We start from the raw sequence: 21,481 nt of genomic DNA, 5'->3' as shown, positions 1-21,481 counted from the left end.
AGAGCTTGACGCTGAACTCCTTCCGGCAGCTGTGGCAGTGCAGGATCTCATGGTCCGGGACCCAGTAGGCCGGCCTGGCTGCATCCTTCACCAGACCTGCGTCACGGAAGGGGCCATGATGGGCGGCACACGCGGGACCCAGCACCCCGAGTCCCACCGGGCGAGACGCCAGCGACAGACACTTCACTGGCTCACAGTCTAAGCACACACACATCACCCCTTCCACCCAGGGCTCCCTCACCCCCTACCACACAGGTCAGGATGTCTGGCACTGATATGTGCCTATCTAGTACGCTCTCCAGGTGAGCCTAAACTACGGTTGAATTAAGAACCACTGGCGGAATGGTGAAGTTCGGGCTTTGGAGTCAGGACACAGCTTCATCCCAGTTCCACTGAGCCTGAGTCAGTCAGCTGTGGGATTGACAGGTTCCTTAGAGTCTCAGGGCCTTGGGTTTACTCATCTATAACAACCCACCTTCAAAAGCAGTTACAAGATTATAAGAAATAAAGTGTCTGATGAGCTGGGACCCAACAGCCAGTGAGTGCTCAGCAAGTGAGTGCCTGTTAAGCACAGTTGGAAGGTTCTGCCAAGGGCGGCCCCTGCCCCTCCTGGTCACCTGAGAGCAGATGCAACTTGAGCCTCCAGGCTGGATAAATCCATCTATTTCTACACTCTCAAGTCAAAAGCCTGTCATCAGCTCATTCTGTGAGCCATGTGATCAAATCTGATCCATGCAATTGTCATCACAGCCACCCAGGAGCCCTTGGTCTCTCCCCTATGAAGGGCTGGAATGCCCCAGGCCCAGTCAGCCCTGCCTAAGCCCTCCGCACACTGGCAGGTTTCCCTTCATCTCCCTCTTCCCATCCTGGTTATAAGCCCGCCCCTTCACATCAGGTGAGTGGCTCTCTTCAATCTTAAAGGAATAACAGCTTGGCTGGTGTGGCAGATTGAGGCCCTGCCCCTTCTCTTGAATCTAGGCAGGCTCTGTGACTACAGCAGTCTCTAGCAGAAGAGCTGGTTTCCAGGCCCAGGCCTGTCTGAGAGCCCTGAGGCACTACGTAAGGAGTCGCTAGCACTGGAGAAACCATGTGCAGAGGCGTGGGGAATACAGGGAATGGGGTGAGGGGGAAGTTCTCCTGAGCCCAGCCTTCGAGGCAGCCCTGCCAGGCTAGCCAGCGTGTAAGTGAGGTTGGCTTGGCCCCTCAAGACCCGTCCAGCTGCCATACTGGAAAGTCCAGCAGTAATTCCCGGCAATGCCACTTAGAGAAGAATGCTTGCCTGTCCTGTTGAGGCGTGATTGTTTTAAGCCTTTCCATTTTCAGGTGGTTTATTATGCAGCAATAGATGGCCTAAGAGGATGGCCTCCAGGAATAGACATGAAACCACCAAGGTATTCAGCATGAAGCAGGGAAAGTAAATTCTCAGTCGCGTCCTTGCTGCCCAACTCAATCCAGGTCAGCAGGCTGACAAAACAACAGCCCAAGGCACGGCACTCTGCAAGCCCTCACCCACACACACCGCACCCGAGAGGCACTGCCAGGCCCACCTAGTGGTATGTCAATGGCTGTCACCACGGCTCCTAAAGTGTTCTGCACGGCCTCGCCCACCTTCCGAGCGATCAGCGTCCCACCTTCGTCGTCCCCCTGTGCCTCAGTGACATCTGCAGACAATGATGAAGGAAATGCCATCACCTCTGAGTCATTTCCCAAATGAAAAATTCTAGACGCTTCTCCCAGGGCACCCTGTGCCATTCTGCAAGGGTGGCAAGGGTCTGGGCTGTGGGCACGCACACCACAGCCAGTGAGGTCTGCCACTCCTCTACCTCAGGTCTCTGGGGCTATTTCATAACCTTCCTTTACAGTGGGCCAGGAGCATGACCTAGAACCTCCTCCAGGAGAAGATTCAGTCTAAGCCTATGGTAAACACAGGACAGCTTTAACCCTCCCCCAGCCAAGGAACAGTGCCCCCAGGACCCAGTTAACAAAGAGCTTAGAGGATGCCTGGGCAAGACCAGGGGAGCAACTGCTCTCAAAGAGTGAGGCGGGGAGGAACAGGGTTGGGCAGGTGAGGGTCCCATTCCCAGCACCCAGTGCCAAGGAGAGGTCCCCTCCACCTTGCGGCTCCTGGGCCCCACGTTACCTAACTGGGAATTCCTGGCTTCATAGCAGTTGTCACACACCCGCACGGGCGCAGGGCCCCAGCCCCGCTCGGGCACCGGCCGGGTCTTGGATGAACAGCTGTCACAGAAGCCCTCCCCACAGGCCCGGCAGTGATGCTTGGTATCGTTATCTTTAAAGGATGTAGCACATTTGTTGCAGCTCTGTTCCAAGCCCAAAACAAACAGAGAGGCAGGGGTCATTCATGTCTGCTCAGCTGAGAAAGTCAACCCAGGGAGTCTTTTGGATCATCTGAGGATGGCAGGATGCTGATGGTCCCAACAGAGGGGACCTAAGACCTCCAGCCACATGGAACACCCTCACTGAAGCACAGCTGTGATTAACATTTTCTTCCAAGAAGTGCTGGAAAGGTACCTCACATCCACCTGGCCGAGTCACAGGGATCTCAGAAAGGACTGTAATTTCAGCCATAAAAGCAACAAGGATTCGTTTCTTTCACGGTTTCTCATGAGCCTCTGGGAAGCTGAGGAGGAACAGGTTTCCTGTCACAAGTGTTTGGGCCAAATCTGGGGGCTCCCTTGATGTGGGAGCCGTGAGGTTTGTGTATCAAGCTGGGGGTGACCCTAAATGACCTCTAAAGGCTCCCTTTCCTCTACAGTCTATAGGTATGACCTCAGACATTTGACCAATAACAACTGGCTCTAGTGGGAAAGTGAACTAAAATCCACCACAAGGGAAATACTCAGAAAATAACATGGGAAATCAGCGGACAAAGAGGACACTGGCTGTCTTAGGTGTGTCCCACCCTTTCCCACACTCTGGAAGCTCATCTGGCTGGGACAGAGACTCCAAGCCTTCCTCGCAGAACAAGCTAAGGGCAGGGTGAAGCAACACAAGGAGAATGGGCTGTGCCAGGGATCCTGCCACCATACCAGGATCTGGGAGTTGGGCCTCCAGTAGGCAGGGGCGATCTGGTCTGTCAGCCAGGATGTCACAGCCTTGGTGGGCCCAAGGCTAAGCTCAGACACCGACTGAGCCATGAAGTTCATCCCGTCCAAGAGGCGCTGGGCAGCGTTGTTGTTGTCCTTCAGAAATCCATCAGTCTGAAATGAAAACACAGGCTCCCATCATGTTCTGAGTGACGGGAGTAAAGGGAAGGAGGGAGAGGGGTCTTAGGTGAGTTACATACCCATCACAGCCAACTCAGAACCACAGATTCCCTGGCAGAGAAGAGCAGGGTCAGATCAGAATCCCTTTGGCTTCTAAGCAACATCACACCCTATGAGTCATTGCTGATACTACTCTTCAAGATGACCACAGGACTTGGTCCACAACTGTTCAATTCAGAACTTACTCTGCTTATGAGATATACAACCCAGGAAATAAATAATCCTATAAAGAGGACACCTCCTCCAAGAGATTCCCCACCCCAGGCTGGGTTAGGATCTGTTGCTTTAGGAATCACCCAGAAAGGGGAACACCACCAAGTAAAATAAGTCCCTTATAGAAAAGAGCTTCCCTGGTGGCTCAGATGATAAAGAATTTGCCTATGATGCAGGAGACCAGGGTTTAATCCCTAGGTTGGGAAGATCCCCTAGAGAAGGCAATGACTACCCACTCCAATACTCTTGCTTTGGAGAATTCAATGGACAGAGGAGCTTCATGGGCTACAATCCATGGGGTTGAAAAGAGTCTGACACGACTGAAGCAAACAACACATAGAAAATCGCTTATCTTTCTTCCATGAAGGGAAAAGGCATTGGATGTGCTGTGATTGATGGGTAATTCCAAGTGTGAATCGTGGTTTAATGCAGAATGAAAGCACTGTATCACTGCCTCATAAATAGATTTGTTTTTCCAACATCTTGAATTAAAAAATCCAATTTAAAAACAGTAAAGGTCCATAGTGATTATACTTCTTAGAATATACTTCAAGAAGAATATACTCCAAAACAAAGAAAAGGCTTTCTTACATGAAGATGGTCACGATAGCATTTTCTTTGATAATAAAAAAATCATAAACAGCATGAATGTTCAAAATGAAGAGAATGGGGAAATCAAACTTTAACATTAGACAGAATATTACACAGTGATTACAAATGAAAATCATGGAACGTGAAAGCAATATGGAAACAAAGCAAAACTGTGGTATGAGAAAAAGCAGTTAAGTGGCACGTTAATTATAATTGTATCTATACAAACATACATATGGAAAATGAGTGAGGAGAATATGAAAAGATAAAGTTTTATTTGCTAAGGCAATTTATATATCAATTTTTAGTTTAAATCATGTTTCTAATATTTATGCAAGAAATGGGATAAAAATGAACAGTCTAGAACAAAAAAGGCACTCCAGATCATAGCTTCCTAAACCACCAACATATTGAAATTCATGGTTAACCACCATTGTAAACAAGCTCCACTTTCCCATACACAGGAATAACTGGACAACCCGAAGAGAAAACAGAAAAATAAAACAGCTCTTACTCCAGGCCACACGTGCACAATCTCTGTCCGCACCACCGTATCCACAGGATCTTGGTTCCCAAACCAGTACTGCCGGCTACGATAGACCACGCCACAGTTGGGACATTCGATCACGTACCTACAAGGAAGGCAGACAGATACTGGAACTCCACACCAGGGGCCTGGAGAGACAAACAGACCCAACTGCCAGCCACTGAAACTCACCCAGACCAGGCATATTTTGCAAGACCCATCCAGGGGGAGTCAGTGGAAGCAGCCGTCTTGGGCACCACGCTGACTTCATTGCCTCTCTCGTAGCAGGCCTGAAACACGGAACACTCTGCCAGCTTCTGTTCTGTCCACCAGACCCCCTGGCCTCTCCACACCCCTGTCTGGCCCCATTGCCTGCAAACCAGACCTGCTGAGGGCTTACGGACCCTGGGTTTTAGCAGAACAGAGGAAAGTCTTTCTCCAAAGAAGTCAGTGCCCTGAATGATTATGATCTGAATGTGTACCCATCCCAGGGGCCCAAAACTGAGCTACAAATTCTATCACTGTCATAGGAGAAATTCATCCAAACTAAGTTTCTGAAGGGCAATTTCACTCTTAGGAATAAACAGTCAATGTAGATGAACCCGGCATACAGGCTCAACAGGATAAGGGGGGAGGTTTAAGCTTAAAAAAAATAAACCAAGGGGCCCCTGGCAACAGACATGTGAGTTTTTAATGGCTGGAGCTGGAGAGAAGTTTCAGATAGACTCAATTTGAATATCAAATACTTTGGTAACAGTCAAGAGTGGTCCTAAGCCAGTCTTCCAAGAGGGGAGTGTGGCCAGCAAGCCAGCTGCTGGAGGAGAGGTTGGGAGGACTCACCTTGCAGGTGAAAACCCGGTTGTCATACTGGTGGGAATATCTGCAGCGGCTCTTGGCTTCATGAGGTACCCCTTCTTTCCCGTGATTCATGCTGTTCTTACATCCAGCCCTGAGGGAGGCACCAAAGCTGACATGAAGCTGCTAAAAGGAGCCAGGGCCGCTTACGCACAAGCGTTAAGCCAGATGCAAGGGCAAAACTAGACCCCCTGTTACTAATTGGGCCCCAAATACGGAGCAGAGAGATAGCAGTTTGTTTTGGAAACTAAGGGCCTCTCTCATACTTGCAATCAACAGTGCTACACAGGTAGTGCACCTATTACTCTTGCATGAGGAAAAAGGGCCAAAAGGGTATCTCTTCTTGGAAAACCACCAGGTCCCTCAATAGGAATGGAGGAGCCAGCAGACAGCACCTTGATGAGAGATAAAACCTGAACAGCCTTCAGGGAACTCAAACATCCAAACAGCATGAAATAAGAAGTTTAATCAGAACAGGCTGCCAAGATGCAAAACAAAAATTGACCCTCAAATTCTGACAATGCATTAAGAGGAGGCTTAAGCTGAACAAGAAAACCTTCCAAATGAACAGTGAGCTCTGCTCTCCTGACAACGCAAAACCAGGGACCAGGACTTTAGAATTTCACTGTGAGAGAAGGGAAAGCTCTGGAAACCCTGGTAAGGCACAGTTAGAATGGAAAAGTGATGATGATCCAACAGAGCCTAAGCCTCTCTTGCTGGGCTCATGGGGCCCGCTAAAGGAAGTCACACTGGCAACTAACATCCCTCCTTCCTCTCTAAGACAAGCCTCAGTCCTCCCTGGCGCAGTCTGTATAATCCAAGAACCACGTCCTTGTTACAAACTCAGAGCAAATACGGTGGCCCAGGAGGTGGCCTATAGGGATCAATGCAAAAAGGCAATTCATTTCAGAAAAGGCTCAGGTTCCCCCGTATGGGCAAATGTGGAGGACAGGATTAGATGATGAAGTGATGAAAGCAGTGGAGAGGTGGGCCAGTGTCTACAAGACAGAGTCTGCAATCTGACCCTGACACACTGCATTTAAACCCCCAGGCTCCATCCAACAAGTCACTGGCCTGTGACTGAGGAACTATCAACAGTTCAAATTAATCCAGTGAGCCTCAATGTGCGGTCCCCATTCAGCAACATCAGTATCACCCGGGAACTTAGCAGAAGGGCAAATTCTCAGGCCCTACGTCAGACCTACTGAATCAGAAACTGGGAGCAAGGCCCAACTACCTGTTGTAACATGTCCTTCAGGTTTTCCTGAGGCATGCTAAAATTGAGAATCACTGCTGTTTCCCCTGTAACCAAGGACCAGCAGCATCACCCAGGAGCTGGCTGGAAACACAGAATCTCACCGAGACCTGCTGATTCTGAATCTGCATTTAACAAAAGCCCGAGGCGATGCATACATAAAGCTTGAGAATACTGCCCTAACTCAATGTTCTCAACTCAGCTACACATCAGAATCACCTGAGGAGCGTTTTAAACACACCCGTGCTGAGGCACCACCCCAGATCTGGTAAGTGAGAAACCCTGGAGGCAAAGCCTTTCAATCATTTGGAAAGCTCCCTGGATAATTCTACGGTGCTCTAGGCGTCTGTCCTCATCATGAAAGGAATCCACTAGGACCGATCCTACCCCAGTTCTGTGCACAGTGAATGGATGGAATGACTAGAATTGAAAGCTCTGGTAAGAGAAACACAGAAACACGGGCAACCTAAAGCTTTCTGTGCTTTTTCTTTTCTGTGCTAAATGCTTTTGAACTGTGGTGCTGGAGAAGACTCTTGAGAGTCCCTTGGACTGCAAGGAGATCAAACCAGTCAATCCTAAAGGAAATCAGTCTTGAATACTCATTGGAAGGACTGATGCTGAGCTCCAATACTTTGGCTCCCTGATATGAAGAACTGACTCATTGAAAAAGACCCTGACGCTTGGAAAGACTAAAGGCAGGAGGAGAAGGGGATGACAGATGGTTGGATGGCATCACCGACTCGATGAACATGAATTTCAGCAAGCTCCAGGAGTTGTTGATGGACAGGGAAGCCTGGAGTGCTGCAGTCCATCGAGTCGCAAAGAGTCGGACACGACTGAGTGACTAGACTGAACTGAAAGCTTTCTGCAGTGAAAGTTACTCAAACCAGTCAATTTCACATCTAAACCGGTTGGAATCTTCAGGGAATTCTTCGTAACCATGTGTCCTGTAATCCCCTGCAACCTCAAAGTGTGGTCCTTGGACCGTTAGGCTCACCAGGGAACTTGTTGGAATACCCTATCTCAGGCCTCACTCCATCCTTTCGTCACAGTCTAACTTAAGCAGACCCCACGTGATCTGCAGGCACAGGGAAGTCTGTGAAGCACTGTTCTGAGGCTCTTTTCCCACAGTGGGGACTTACCCGCAGCTGAGACACAGGGAGGAGCAGGTGAAGTACTCGTCTGGAAAAAAGGAGCTGTGTGCCATCTGGTCATCGGGGATCTCACCACTGAAGCGGTCACTCAGAGCCTGCGCGGAGGGAAGGTGACACGCGAAGGGCCTCAGCAGAGAGCTCGGAGCTCTGGGCCTTCCACTGGCTGCCTTTCTAACACGCCCTCACCGCTGGCTTATTTCTTACCGGTTCTGCGGCTAGAAGCGGGAAGCCAGCGACTTCTGCTCCTTAACCTCCACCTTCTTGGCCTGACTTACACCAATCCTCACCACAGGAAACCTCAGAAAGAACCGGCCCATTTCCCAAGAGCTCAGAAGGAAGCAAAATTACTGTTCTCTCCTAATGACCTTGAAAGTTATAAACATGTCACACACTCCACTGTTCATTCAAAACCACCAGATACTGACGAATGCCCATTTCATCTTTGTGAAGCTGGGAAAGAAAGCGATACTTGAGAAGGTGGCTTGTCTTGAAGTCGGAGGGAGACAGAGCTCAGAAGTGCGCTGGGAGTTTTCTGGGCGTCTCCACCAGTTCTAACCACAGACACTCACTGGAGTTTACTGGCCACAGAACTATCTCTATGTACAAAAAAGGGTTATCAGCCAAAACGCAAGGAGGAATTATTCTAGGTATTGGCAGCCTTTTTATCAACTATAGTAACTAACCTAAAAGATAGCAAACGGTCAAAATAAATGCCAAGAAGAAAGATAAAGGTATGTGAAGTAATAGACTGAAATTTTTATGTTTAAAGGAAGCTTCCATTTTTAATCCTCTTTGTGTTCACTACTTTATATTGAAAGTATTCTTCAGGCTGATTTTTTTTTTCCCCCCTCCAACCCTTCAGTCATACGCAGTGAAAAAAGTCATATGAATTAAATATAAATAGGCTTTCTAGGCTTTAAAAATTATTAAATATTCACAGTTCCTAAGTCTCGACTCTTTCTGTGGCAGCCAGGCACTACTCAGGGGAAGAGATATAAAAGTAGCTTTAAAACAGAAGGACAAGATGCTACTTTCTTTAGTAAAAAGGTGAAAGAAATTTTAAGATGAGATTCAGAAAAGGGGCAGGTTAGGTTCTAAACTAAGATTCTCAAGTTCTAAACAGAATTTCGCTTAAGGACACTTATTTATTAAAACTCCTTTTCCTTTTTCCCAATGAAGCCTAATACCCTGAGTTGTAAACCAACTGTTTTCAAAAGCACAAGCTCTCAATGTTGAGTCAGGTCAGGTGTTCAAGACAAGAGTAGTGGCAAAGAATGTGTCAGACTAAGGGTGTGGGACTCACCCATGTGCATTCAAATTCAGCTCCTGCAAAGATAATGAACATGCCCATAAAATACGACCTGCCAGTGACGGCTGACCAAGTGGCAATCTCTGACTCGGACCAAAAAAAACAATCTAAGATTAATACATATACGTCCTTTTCTCTTGGTAGTAATTTTGTAAAAAGTAACTAAGGGAAAACAAGTAAGATTTGGAGACAGACTATAAAGGAATATACATGTGAATATTGAAGAGAATAAACAAGACGCAAACCCAGCAGAGTCAAGCCTACACCATCCTCCTCTCTCCTACTTTTGAGTAGGACCTATCCTTGGTCTCACCTTTTCCATGCAGCCTTCCCAACCACTCTGGGAAGATCACACTCTGCCTTCTCTGAGCACCTCCTGTCCTCAACATCGGAAGCAGGTAGTTAGTGATGAGGCAAAGCTGTAAGCCTGATATATGTATCTGATCTCCCAGACTAGATCACAAACACTAAGAAAGGCACGTACTACCTCTGGATCCTCCTCTCAGTCCAGCACACGTCTTAACAAGTACTCAACTAGGACCTCTGCAATGAAGTGCCCCAGCACCAAGCCCCACGCACACCAAGCCCCACGCACACGCCGACCCACCCACCCTCTCCTCCTCACCTTGGCCCTGCCTCTGCACCAGGTCTTATCCCACGCCCACAGGCCTCTCTAATTTATGCCTAACTACTCACTGATTGGCCAAATCACTGATAACTCTTTCTGTATTTCTCACACAGCTGTGTGCCTAACCTTCTGGGGCTAGCTGGTGGGCAAACAGAGAATCATCTTCCTAATGTGTCCATTTACTGAAAGATTTGGGGAGGAAGTTTTTGCTTTATTTTTTAGCCACACCACGTGGTATACAGGATCTTAGTTCCCCGACCAGGAATTGAACCCATGCCCCTTGCAGTGAAAGCACAGAATCTTAACCACTGGACCACCAGGGAAGTCCCAGGAAGTTATTTTTACTTAAAAAATAAACTTGGGTATAGCATGAAACCAAATGGAAAATTTGCATAAATGTGAGGACCCCCCACAAAAAATTATTTCAGCCTGTAGTTGGTAGCTCTTCAAGTGCCTCAATTTCCTTATCTGTAAAATGGGGGTGGCTATTGGAGCAGGGGTCTCCATGGATTACACTGTGAGATCAAATGAAGTTACTCCACAGAGCACATGGCATAGATTGAGAGCTCAGAAACCGTGAGCTGCCACGATTAATATTTTTATTTTTTATGCTGAGAATTCTTTAATTTTATCCTTCAGATACCCTCACCAACTGATCCAGCTAACAGAAGGGATATAAGAGCTTCTCTCCTTTCCATGACAGCTCCCTGGTCTTCATGGCTGGTTGCATTTGTGGGTGAATATTTAGCTGCAAAAAGATGCTTAAGTACCAAATGCAGTGTTAAAATAAGAAAGAAAAAAAAGAGAGCTAAAAAAGGAACGCAGAAGCTACTAAAGATGTATAATGAAACCCAAAGAAGAGCATTTTTAGCCCTCGTTTCTCTTTTAAATAGGTAACTGAAAGGATAACCTAAGTAATACTTTTTCTTAGGGAAAATATCAAATTTAGCATGAATCCAACAGCTGGGTTGAACTCAGAAGGCATGCCACTCCCCAGTAAATGTAAAATTGCAGCCCAATAATAGTGACAGCATAAGGTTTTTTCTGTTCCAAACTCAAGTGGCCTGATTCACTCTGGAAGATCTTCAGAAAAATGAGGACGTTTCTAAATATCTCAAGGCTTAGCATGAAACAATCTGCAGCCTGATCACCATGAGACAAATCCCCATAGAACCTCCATCGTCACCGGCCCTAGACAACTGTTGGCTTACGTTTGCCAAGGCAACAGTAACTTCTTATGACATCAGAAAGAGAACTCCAAGACCAACCAGCCTCACCTCTTCAGATGCTGGCCACCCATCCTTTCAAATGCTGGTAACACAAGCATCGTATTTCTCTCACAACTCACCGAAGAGCCGGCAGTCAGTAATGAATCAGACCTTGACAAGCATCAGGAGGACTTACATGAATCAAGAGTATGGGAATAGGACTTCCCTGGCAGTCCAATGGCTAAGACTCCACACACCCCTTACAGGGGGTACAGGTCTGATCCCTGGTCAGGGAACTAAGATTCTGCATGCTGGATGATGCGGCCAAAAAAAAAGTATGGAAACATAACAATAACTGTTAAAAAAAGCTTGATGCTCATGTGTTTTAGATACAAGGGTAAGGAGACACTGTCTTCCTTCCTCTATAACCTGTTTCTTTCCAGTGTGAACATTACCACCTAATCCATATACTTCATCTCTTTCAAGAATTTCAAGCCTCACATCATTCCAGGGTTTCTTGGGCTCCCTCCCTCCTGAGGCCCCAAAGCCATAAGAGGCAGGGAAGGACCTTTCCTGAGAAAGCTTGGGAAAGTATTTGAGGTCAGTCTGGAAAAGGCTGCCTGGAGACTAGATGATCTTGAACTTTAGTTGCCTTGACAACAGTACAGCTCTTACTATCTAACCTGTAAGTTTCACTCCAGTCATCAAAGGCTAGCAGTGAATTTTCTGATTCAAAATGGAGACTCTTAGGTAATCCACGATGCCACCTCCCCCCCCAAATATATAATAACTTCGTAAATACTTAATAGGTGCTTCCTGATATGATAGAATTAGAGAGTCAGAGTTCCTACATTTAGAGATCGGAGGCTAAAGGAGGTATTACATAACACCTGTAAGAATCCAACCTTAAAATGGTTCTCTCCATTATTCATAACTGTAAATACAGGCAACAACAGTTAATTCAATATTCAACTTCCTTGGTCAATAGGGACCTGAGCATCTCTTTTCTTTAAACAGACTTACTTCATCAGTGAGAATATGCTCTGCTGGTAGGTATCTGAGCTGTTGCTACTGTGGAAACTGAGCAAACAAGTGAGAGGTTAAGAAGTGAGAAAAATTCCCCTGGAGAAAAGGAACTGGGGCTTGGACCACAAAGAGGCTAAATGGCAGGAAGAGTGACTAGATCAGCAGAATGAATGGGAAACACACGGGCAAGTCGCTAGAGCAGAAAGTGACTGAAGGTCTCATACACACACACATGCTCACACACACACACATTCTACAACTCCTCAATCTTGCTCATTAATCACATTTCCTGTTTAATAATGAACAGGAAAAGAATATGAGGAAGGAAAAAAAGATTTAACTTCTCTATGATCTGACTTATTTAGGGAGAAAATGTATACAAACATTACATACATATATTTCTGTATGCACCGAAGCAGCACCAAAAATTTCTGGAAGTGTATGTCAGAAAGTATTATAACAGTTATCATACAGTGAGGGGGACAGGAGTGAAAGGATTCAAGTCATACCTTACTATTGGATTGTACTATTTGAATCTGTACTATTTCAATTGTTCATTACAAACACACATTGCTTTTACAATTTAAAAAATAACTTTTTAAAGTAACCAAACACTCAAATACAACTTATAAGAATGTCCTTTGTAAAGGCAACTGGCAGTATGCATCAGGAACCTTTAAAGACGACCCATCTTCTGACCTTCTTAAAAGTCGAGTAACTACTGAGAAGGAATACAGCCCAGGGTTTAAAGGCACAGACTTGGGAGCCAGACTACCAGGTTCAAATCCCCACCACTGGAAGGTCCCTGGTGGTCCAGTGGCTGAGACTCTGCGCTCCCCATGCAGGGGGCCTGGGTTCAATCCCTCGTCGGGAACTAGATCCCACATGCTGGAACTAAAAACAATCCCACGTGCCACAACAAAGACTGAAGATCCCGAGTGCTAGGCTGCAAACTAAGACCTGGCCCAGCCAAATAAATAAATGAATATTAAAAAAACAAATTCTCCACCACTCACCAGACAAGCCATCTCGGGCAAATTAGCATACCTCTCTGTGCCTCTGTTTCTCAACCTCAGAGTTGGTATGAGGATAACATGAAAAATACACGTCAGTGCAGAGCACAGAACATGACATCAGTAAACACTCCACAGAAAGGTTGGCCAGCAGCAATGGGAGCTGCAATTTACCTGAAGGAATTAGGCAGAATGTGGGCAACACCTTTGCTGCTGCTAAGTCGCGTCAGTCGTGTCCGACTCTGTGCGACCCCTGAGACGGCAACCCACCAGGCTCCCCTGTCCCTGGGATTCTCCAGGCAAGAACACTGGAGTGGGTTGCCATTTCCTTCTCCTTCTCTTTCTGCATGAAAGTGAAAAGGGAAAGTGAAGTAGCTCAGTCGTGTCCGACTCTGAGTGACCCCATAGACTGCAGCCTACCAGGCTCTTCCATCCATGGAATTTTTCAGGCAAGAGTACTGGAGTGGGGTGCCATTGCCTTCTCCGGGGCAATACCTTTAGGTACTCAGAAAATATAAGGAAAAATGGAAAGTACTATTAAAATAAGGGCAGAACTACTACATATAAAAAATGATCCATCCATATAAATGAAAAAGCATGCAGCTATTTTTAAAAAAACATGGTTTTATAGGATATTTAATAGCATGGAAAAAATGCTAGGCTTCAACACTCCATTAAAAAAAAGCAAAGTATATAAGACACATAGATACATCACAACCCCAATTCTCTTTTTAAAATAAGTAGCAAAGAATCATATAATGCCCCATTTATCTATTTTTTGCACACTTAGTTTGCTTTTTTCTTTGCTATTACAAGGCTGTTGCCATTAACATCCTCATATAGGTCTCTGTGTTCCTGTGGAAGAGTTGCTTTATGGCCAGTTTCTAGAAATGACATGGTTGGAATATATATTATGCATTTCTTTATACCACTGCATTTCAAAGTGGCTATACTAATTTTACCTCAACCAGAAGTTTGTAAAAGTTTACAGTACTTCATATCCTTTTTGACATTTTATTGCCTAACCTGTCAGTGTTCACCCTTGCACAGTGGTGGTCTTGCTAGAGGGTTGCGATTTCTTTTTTTGGCCATCACAGTCTTGCCTCACAGTGCACACAGTGCCTCCCAATTTTCCCAAAAGGTTTATACATTTTTTTCCTAACAATATTCCTGTGTATCTTATGTAAAATAAAGAGAAAATCACAGAGGAAACAAAATCATATAAATCATACTAGAATATATCCCAAGGCTTCTTGAAGTGTTTCTTCAGGGAGTCAGTAAGGCACTGGACAAGGTGAAGAATAAATACCAGTAGAGAAAGAAAAAAATGGGAGAAACAGAAAGTCAAACAAGCTATTTTGGCACTGATAATTTATCTGTTTATGACCATCCCTACTCTTTTGTTCCAAAAAAGAATGCAAGGCCACCTTAAAAGAAAAAAAATACAACATAAAACAAAAAATAAGTGGACAAAAATAAATGGCCATTATATTATACACTGCTTTGAACTATGAAGACTTCTGTTAAGAGTATTTTAATAGCAATACACCTCTCCTAGGTCAATTTGCCTAATGCAGACCTTAAAGGTAGCTTTCTCTAAGCATGATTATCAGAGAATGAACAACTTCTAATTTAAAGAAGATTAAAAACAACCAGAAAAAGACAAAACAATTTTTTCAAGGATCTGAACAAGTTGCAAGACCCCAGAGTTCCCTGAGGAGAGCCCGAAGCACAAGCTTAAACAGGTAACTCCATCCCATGGACAGAGCTGTGGGCCCACACCTCAGTACAGCACAGAGCCTGCCTCAGAGAACAGGAAATACAAGATCCAGGTAAACTCTTGAGGCCAATGGTTACCAAGAGTCCTCAAAATTCCAGCTGACCAGGCTCTTTTTAATCACAGAAAGCTTCATGAATCATATCACCTCGTAAAAACACAATGTGACAACAACAGCAGCAGAAAGGGACCTGACAAACCGGCCTGGAGGAGGGCATCCAAGAACTCTGAGCACAGGTTACTTACTGCTCACGGCACCTGGTGTCCCTGAAGGGCTTCTGCAAACACTAAGCAGGTTAACTTTGAGAAAACCTAAGGAACTCTATAACGCAGCCATTGGCCTAGTTGTCAATAGTCTTAAGGATCAGATTTTACAGCCCTTTGTATAACGTAGTACGGATTCAGCCTGCATTTAAGAATGTTCCCAATATTTGGGTGTAATCTTCCACCTGACTACCTCTAAGCCATTACAAGGACATGTGTGGTCAGTCGTGTCCGACTCTGTGACCCCATGGACTCTAGCCTACCAGGCTCCTCTCTCTCTGGGATTTTCCAGGCAAGAATATCGGAATGGGTTGCCGTTTCCTCCTCCAGAGGATCTTCCCGACCCAGGGATCGAACTCGTCATCTTCTGCACTGGTAGGCAGATTCTTTACCATGGAGTTACCTGGGAAGCCCTTGAAGAAGTATACTATAAGGGCAAACACTGGTGTCTATCTTATTCTCCACGGTTATTTCCAGCACCTCAAACTCTGACACAGAGATCCACTCATTTATTTGTTGAATGGATGAACGAACAAATTTCCTAAGACCAAGCAACAGGTAAATGGCAGAACTGGGATCCCAACACAACTCTGTCTGACTCCAGAGTCCCAAGTTTTTCTAGTCCAATCAGGATACTATAATGAGATACCACAGACTGGGAAGCTTATAAATGACAGAAATTTATTCGCCACAGTCCTGTAGGCTGGAAATCCAAGATGAGGGTGCAGCATGGCAGCCTCCAAGCGGGGGTCTGCCTTCTGGTTGACAGATGGTGCCTTCTCAGTGTCCTCACTTGGTGGAAGGGAGCTTTCTGGGGCTCCATTTGTAAGGGTGCTAAAGACACTCAAGAGGGTTCCATTCTGATGACCCAGTCACCTCCCAAACCCCTGGATATGTATGTATACTAGTACATGTATACTAATTGGGCATTAAAGTATTTCAAGATATGAATTTTGTGAGGTTACTAAACACAGCCTTTAGTAACCACTATGCAAAAACCATAAACTTGTCTGAGTAGTAACTTTTCATTCCCTTCTCTTGTTTTTTTTAACTTTTCATTTTGATGTAATTTCAAACCTGTAGAAAAGTTGCAAAAATACTATAACAAACTTCCATATACAGTTTACCCAGATGCAGAAATTGCTTACACTGTGTCCCACCGCAAACCTTTTAGACTCCATGGATGAAGCAAATCAGCATATGCCCAAAGTCTGTTCCTGGGTCAAACAGGCCAGCCTAGCTTTATGGAAACCGGTTCTCCTATCTCCTCCGGTCTCGGGCTCTATGCCCTAACCCTCAGAGCACCCTCAAATCCCTAGCTCAAGTCTTCCTGTCAACAGTGTCCTTTCTCCAAATCCCACACTCCCAGCACTGCTCCAAAGACCCTGTTCCCTCCCTGCTCCTCTGTCCTCCGCCTGCAGGCATGGTAACACAGGGGCGTATACAAAGTAAACCTTAAAACAGAAGCAGTCTTGGCAGGAACTGAGTTGATGTCTTTATTATAAAGAATGGTAAAATAAGGTTTTTCTCCAAGATGAGGACCTTTTAATTATCATCCAAGATTCATGTTCCTGGCAAGAGGACACCATTCAACAGGTAACACACTGCACTCATGCCCTTCCTTTCACAGATCCTCTCTTTGCGGCCCAGGTTTCTAATCACCAGCACCAACAGAAGCTGGAGAACTGAGTGTCCTAACCACCCACTGGTGCCCCAGTGAGAAGCACTCAGGCCAGAAACCAACTGACCTTCAGGGCTTTGAAGATGACGCCGGGGTGCCGGGGAGAACGGGTGGTATTGTTCTCCAGCTGCTGCTCCAGAGCACGCCGAAGCCCAGAAAAGTCAGTGGGAGGGTTGTAGGTCCTCGTCCCCTTGTAGTGAATGGAACTGAAGGCTTCCGGGAAGCGGCCCAGCTTCCGGAACCGGTCCTGGATGAGCTTCTCCGGCACCTCAGAGGGGTGATCTGTGGAAACAGGTGTGTGAACAGGGGCCTTTCTTAAGTCTCCTGTCTTTCATTATAAAAGGAATATGTGGTGCAACTCCGTAAATATAAAAGTACATAAACAGGCAGAACTGCTCTATGCTGTTGGAAGTCAGGATGGAAGGAACTGCCTAGAAGGAAGCACAAGCAGGGGTTTCTGTAAAGTGGGGCCTGGTATTGAAGTGACAGGTACCCTCAGCTTGTGAAAGTGCTCAGGGATACACTTCTGATATACTGTGCACTTTTTGGTATGTGTGTTACACTTCAAGGAAGTAACTTAAAAAAAAAAGAGAGAGTCATTTATTTAATTTTAATATTTATTTATTTAATGGCTGCAGCAGGTCTAAGCTGCATCATGAGGGATCTCCATTGTGGCTCACGGGTTCTCTAGTTGCGGCACGAGGGCTTAGCTGCTCCACAGCATGTGGGGGTTTCAGTTGCCCAACCAGAGATCAAACCAGAGTCCCCTGCATTACAAGATGGATTTTTAACTAGAAGTGTCTTTTTGTTTTTTAGTGTGCTTATTGTAAAAAATCCAAACATGTCAAAGCATAAAAGGAAAGAAACGTAGGTCCTCTGCTCCCTCCTACTCTTCAAAGGGAACTACAGTCCAGTGATTACCCTTTCAGACTTTCTTTCCTACATAATTCCCAACACATACGTGCAACTTGCTTTCATCACTTAACAACATACGGTAAGCGTGTGTCCTTGGACACTTGATACACTGTGAGGAGACATCTCCTTCTTTTTAACAGCTACATAAGTCTTTCATCCTATGGATGGATTTCACCAGTCACCTTCTAGTGAGCATTTAAAATAAATAGCTGCTCTGGAAGCGCTGATCTTATGCTGGTGAAGTTGCAGACAACTGCCATTGTGTGAAGGTATCAGCCTTCCCGTAGTTTATCTAACATTTATCCAGAAATTTAGGGAGCAGCAGTATAAACAGATTCAATAATCATTTTGGAGATAAAACTTGGACGGACTTTTGGTTTTAATTTCCTTTAATTTTTTTTTTAAAACCTAAATTATTTTATTCTTTAGAAACTAGATTCTGTGCTGACAAAGGATTATGTTGTTTTTAAAATTTATTTTTTTAAATTGAAGGATTGTGTTAATTCCTACCAAACATCAACATGAATCAGCCATAGGTTTACCTATGTCCCCTCCCACTTGAACATTCCCTCCCACGTCCCTCCCCATCCCACCCCTCTAGGTTGTGACCAAGCCCCGGGTTGAGTTCCCTGAGTCATATAGCATAATTTCCTTTAATATTTTAACAACAAAATCATTCCAATTAAACACTGGAAATATGGCTTTAGCTCAATTTAAAGGTACAGTCATCAAAGAGAAGTAGCCAGAGTTCTGGATCCACAAACAACTCTGGATTCAGACTCCCAATTTTGCAGCCTACTAGCTGGAAACTCCTTGGTTACATAACCTAAGCTCTCTGAGTTCAGTTTCTTCATTTGTAAAACATAGCTGCTGTTGATTGAGCTGAGTAACAAAGAAACATTAAGTCTGCATTTATTTTAAGAAAATGTTGGGACTTTCTTGGTGGGCCAGTGGTTAAGACTCTGTACTTTCACTGGAGAGGGTACAGGTTTGATCCCTAGTCAGGGGACTAAGATTCCACATACTGTGTGACACAGGCAAAAAAATAAAAATGTTTAAAAATTTAAGGAAAAAAATGTTATCTTTGTTATTCAGCTTTTATTTAAAAAAAAAACAAATAAACAAGCACCTAGCATAGTGCAAGGCATAAAGCAAAAGAAAAAAAGCAGGGGCGTTTCCCTGATGGCTTAGTGGTGAAGAATTCATCTGCCAACGCAGGAGACACAGGTTCGATTCCTGTTCCGGGAAGATCCCACATGCTGCAGAGTGTCTGAGCCTATGCGCCACAACTACTGAGCCTGTGCTCTAGAACCCGCAAGCCGCAACTACGGAGGCCCTCACGCCCTAGAGCCTGTGCTCCGAAAGAGGAGAAGCCACTGCAACGAGAAGCCTGCACACTGCAACTAGAGAGCAGCCCCCGCAAGCTGCATCTAGAGAAAAGCCCATGCAGCGGCAAAGATGCAGCACAGCCAAAAATAAAGAAGGTTGTTTTTTTTTTTTTTAAGTAAAGCCTATGGAAAAAAAAGTTACTTTGAAAGGCTGGTTATTTCAAAACCCTGAACAGGAAATTAGACCTTCCCCTCACCAAAGCTGTGAAGATCCAAAGTGGCATAAAAATGCTAATCACGGGAGGTATCCTAGACCCAGATCCTTCGGATTCTAACTCCTTAATAGGGTCCCAGTCTGTCCACTCCCCACCTGCTGCCCTGCCCTGGCTCAGGCCCCATCACTCCTCACCTAGTACTGTGATAAGCTCCTGGCCACCTCCCTGCCTCTACACGTGCCTCTCTAGTTCATCCTGCAACAGGCCGTGGGGGATCTTTTTGAAAATACAGATCTGATCACATTAACTCCCTACTTAAAATCCTTCAAGGGATCTTGTCATACTTGAGACCTAAATCAAGGCCATCCACGCATGATCTGATCCCTGACTGTGTCCACTATTCCCTCCCACACAATCTAAGCCTCAGACACACTGAGCCTCTTCATTCAGCAAGTACCTGATGACAGCCTCCTGTGCGCCAAGCACTCACCCAGGCTCTTCAAAGGCAGCAGTGAATAAGACAGGCAAGGTTCCTGCCTTCCTGGAGTTTCCATTCCAAGGGGAAAAGATCAAAAACCAGTAAGCAAACAAACAGGATGATTTCGGAGAGCGACAGCTGCCCTGATGAACATGAACAGGGTGATCTAACAAGACAGGACCACCAGGGTGCAGGAAGGACCATTTTAAAGGAGACACTTGGCAAAGGCTCCAAAGGGCTGAGAGTTGAGCTGAATCTGAAAGAGGATGGCTGGCTGGAGGAAAGTGTGTTCCAGGTAGACAGAGTAGCATGTACAAAGATGGGAACAGAGAAAAGTCTGGTATAGCTAGTGGAGGGAGTGAAAGGGGTAAGCAGAGTTCAGAGACAGAGGCAGGAGTGAGGACACTATAATTAGGAGTTTAGATTGTATCCTGATGTAATGGAAAGCCATTGACAGGTTGGAAGCAGGAGTATGACATGACCTAAAGTATAAATTAAGCTTTTAAAAAACATCACTCCCCATCCTTTGAGGAGAATGCATTGAAATGGGCAGGAACAGAATCCAGGAACTCAGTGTACAAATACCTACAGTTCCCTGAACACAATAAGCTCCTTCAAACCACTACAGGTTCATCTTCCTAGACCATCCTTCCTCCCCTCCTCTATTTAGCCAGTCTCTAAAGTTCAAATGTCACCTCCTCTTTCCTACAAAGATGTGTACAGTGTCCCTCTTCTGCACACTCACAGCTCCAGGAGCGACACCCACCACGGAATGGAACACATGTGGCCTCTCCAACTAGACTACCAGCTATTCGAGGGTGGGAATTGGTTTTCTTTTCAGTTTGGGGTCCTGGCAGTCAGCATGTGACCTTGTGCACTTAATAAACTTTGTTAACTAAACGAACGTTCATAATGAAACTGTTTTTGGAGCCAACACTATTGCCCCCACTGCATCCAATCCCTGTCGCACCTGCTCCCTCACCCTCCCACTCGGGCGATGCTCTTGCTTCCTATTTCTCTAAGAAAACAGAAACAAGAAGACACCTTCCACCACGCCTACCTACTTACCTGTAATCGTGTCCATATAATCTCCCTTCTCTCCTGTTGTTACAGATGAGCCGTCCACATTCCTAAGGTCAGCCCTCCACCTGTGCATCACTCCTGCTCTAGTGAATCATTCCCAGCAATACCCAAGTATCTGCAATACCTCGCGTCTTAAAGTTCAATAAAGGGAAAACTTGAAATCCCACATTAGCCTCCTGCTGTCACTTACCTGCTTCCCTTTATAGAAGAAAGAGATCAATATACTACCTTAAGTTTTTCCCTTCTCTTTTCTTGATCCCACTCTGATCAGGCTTTCAGGCCCACCATCCCTGGGAAACGGTCTTACCCAGATCACCAGGGCCCTCTATATCGCCAAAGCCAATCAGCAATTCTCAATCCTCATCCTGCCCATGAGCAGATTCTGACATGGTTGATCATGTCGTCCTTCTTGAAACACTTCCTTATGTCTTGCCCAGGCAGAAATTTTTCTGGGCAATGTACCGCCACCAAGTCACTACTGCAGCCCAGTGTACCCAGAAAGGTCAAAGTATGACAACCGAACCCCATCTACTTACCAGAGCCCAGCAGCTGGGTGTGCACAGTCTCATGGAAAATGATAACAGCAGGGCCCAAGGTGGACAAGGGGACGTCCAGGCCACAGTGGGCAGTGGTAGCCTTGAGCTCCTTAGTGAAATGTTTCAAATAAGCTTCTGA

At 45.6% G+C, this 21,481-nt stretch overlaps 1 protein-coding gene across 1 annotated transcript in view; it reads right to left on the bottom strand.

Moving 5' to 3' along the window:
- Positions 1–21,481, bottom strand: part of ZFYVE1 (zinc finger, FYVE domain containing 1) — a 44,609-nt gene that overhangs the window by 1,033 nt on the left and 22,095 nt on the right. The window contains exons 4-13 of the mRNA XM_010855853.1: positions 21,343–21,477; positions 16,855–17,069; positions 7,870–7,976; positions 5,458–5,566; positions 4,810–4,907; positions 4,606–4,723; positions 3,051–3,221; positions 2,141–2,321; positions 1,548–1,661; positions 6–96 (exon numbers count right to left, since the gene is read on the bottom strand). Coding sequence (XP_010854155.1) covers positions 6–96; positions 1,548–1,661; positions 2,141–2,321; positions 3,051–3,221; positions 4,606–4,723; positions 4,810–4,907; positions 5,458–5,566; positions 7,870–7,976; positions 16,855–17,069; positions 21,343–21,477 — 1,339 coding nt within the window. The remainder of the gene's footprint in view (positions 1–5; positions 97–1,547; positions 1,662–2,140; positions 2,322–3,050; positions 3,222–4,605; positions 4,724–4,809; positions 4,908–5,457; positions 5,567–7,869; positions 7,977–16,854; positions 17,070–21,342; positions 21,478–21,481) is intronic.

The sequence above is a fragment of the Bison bison genome, unplaced genomic scaffold (assembly GCF_000754665.1).
Source record: "Bison bison bison isolate TAMUID 2011002044 unplaced genomic scaffold, Bison_UMD1.0 scf7180017864368, whole genome shotgun sequence".
In the NCBI taxonomy this organism is placed as follows: Eukaryota; Metazoa; Chordata; class Mammalia; order Artiodactyla; family Bovidae; genus Bison; species Bison bison.
Note: the sequence above shows the minus strand (reverse complement) of the source record. Positions and strands in the feature narration are given on the sequence as shown.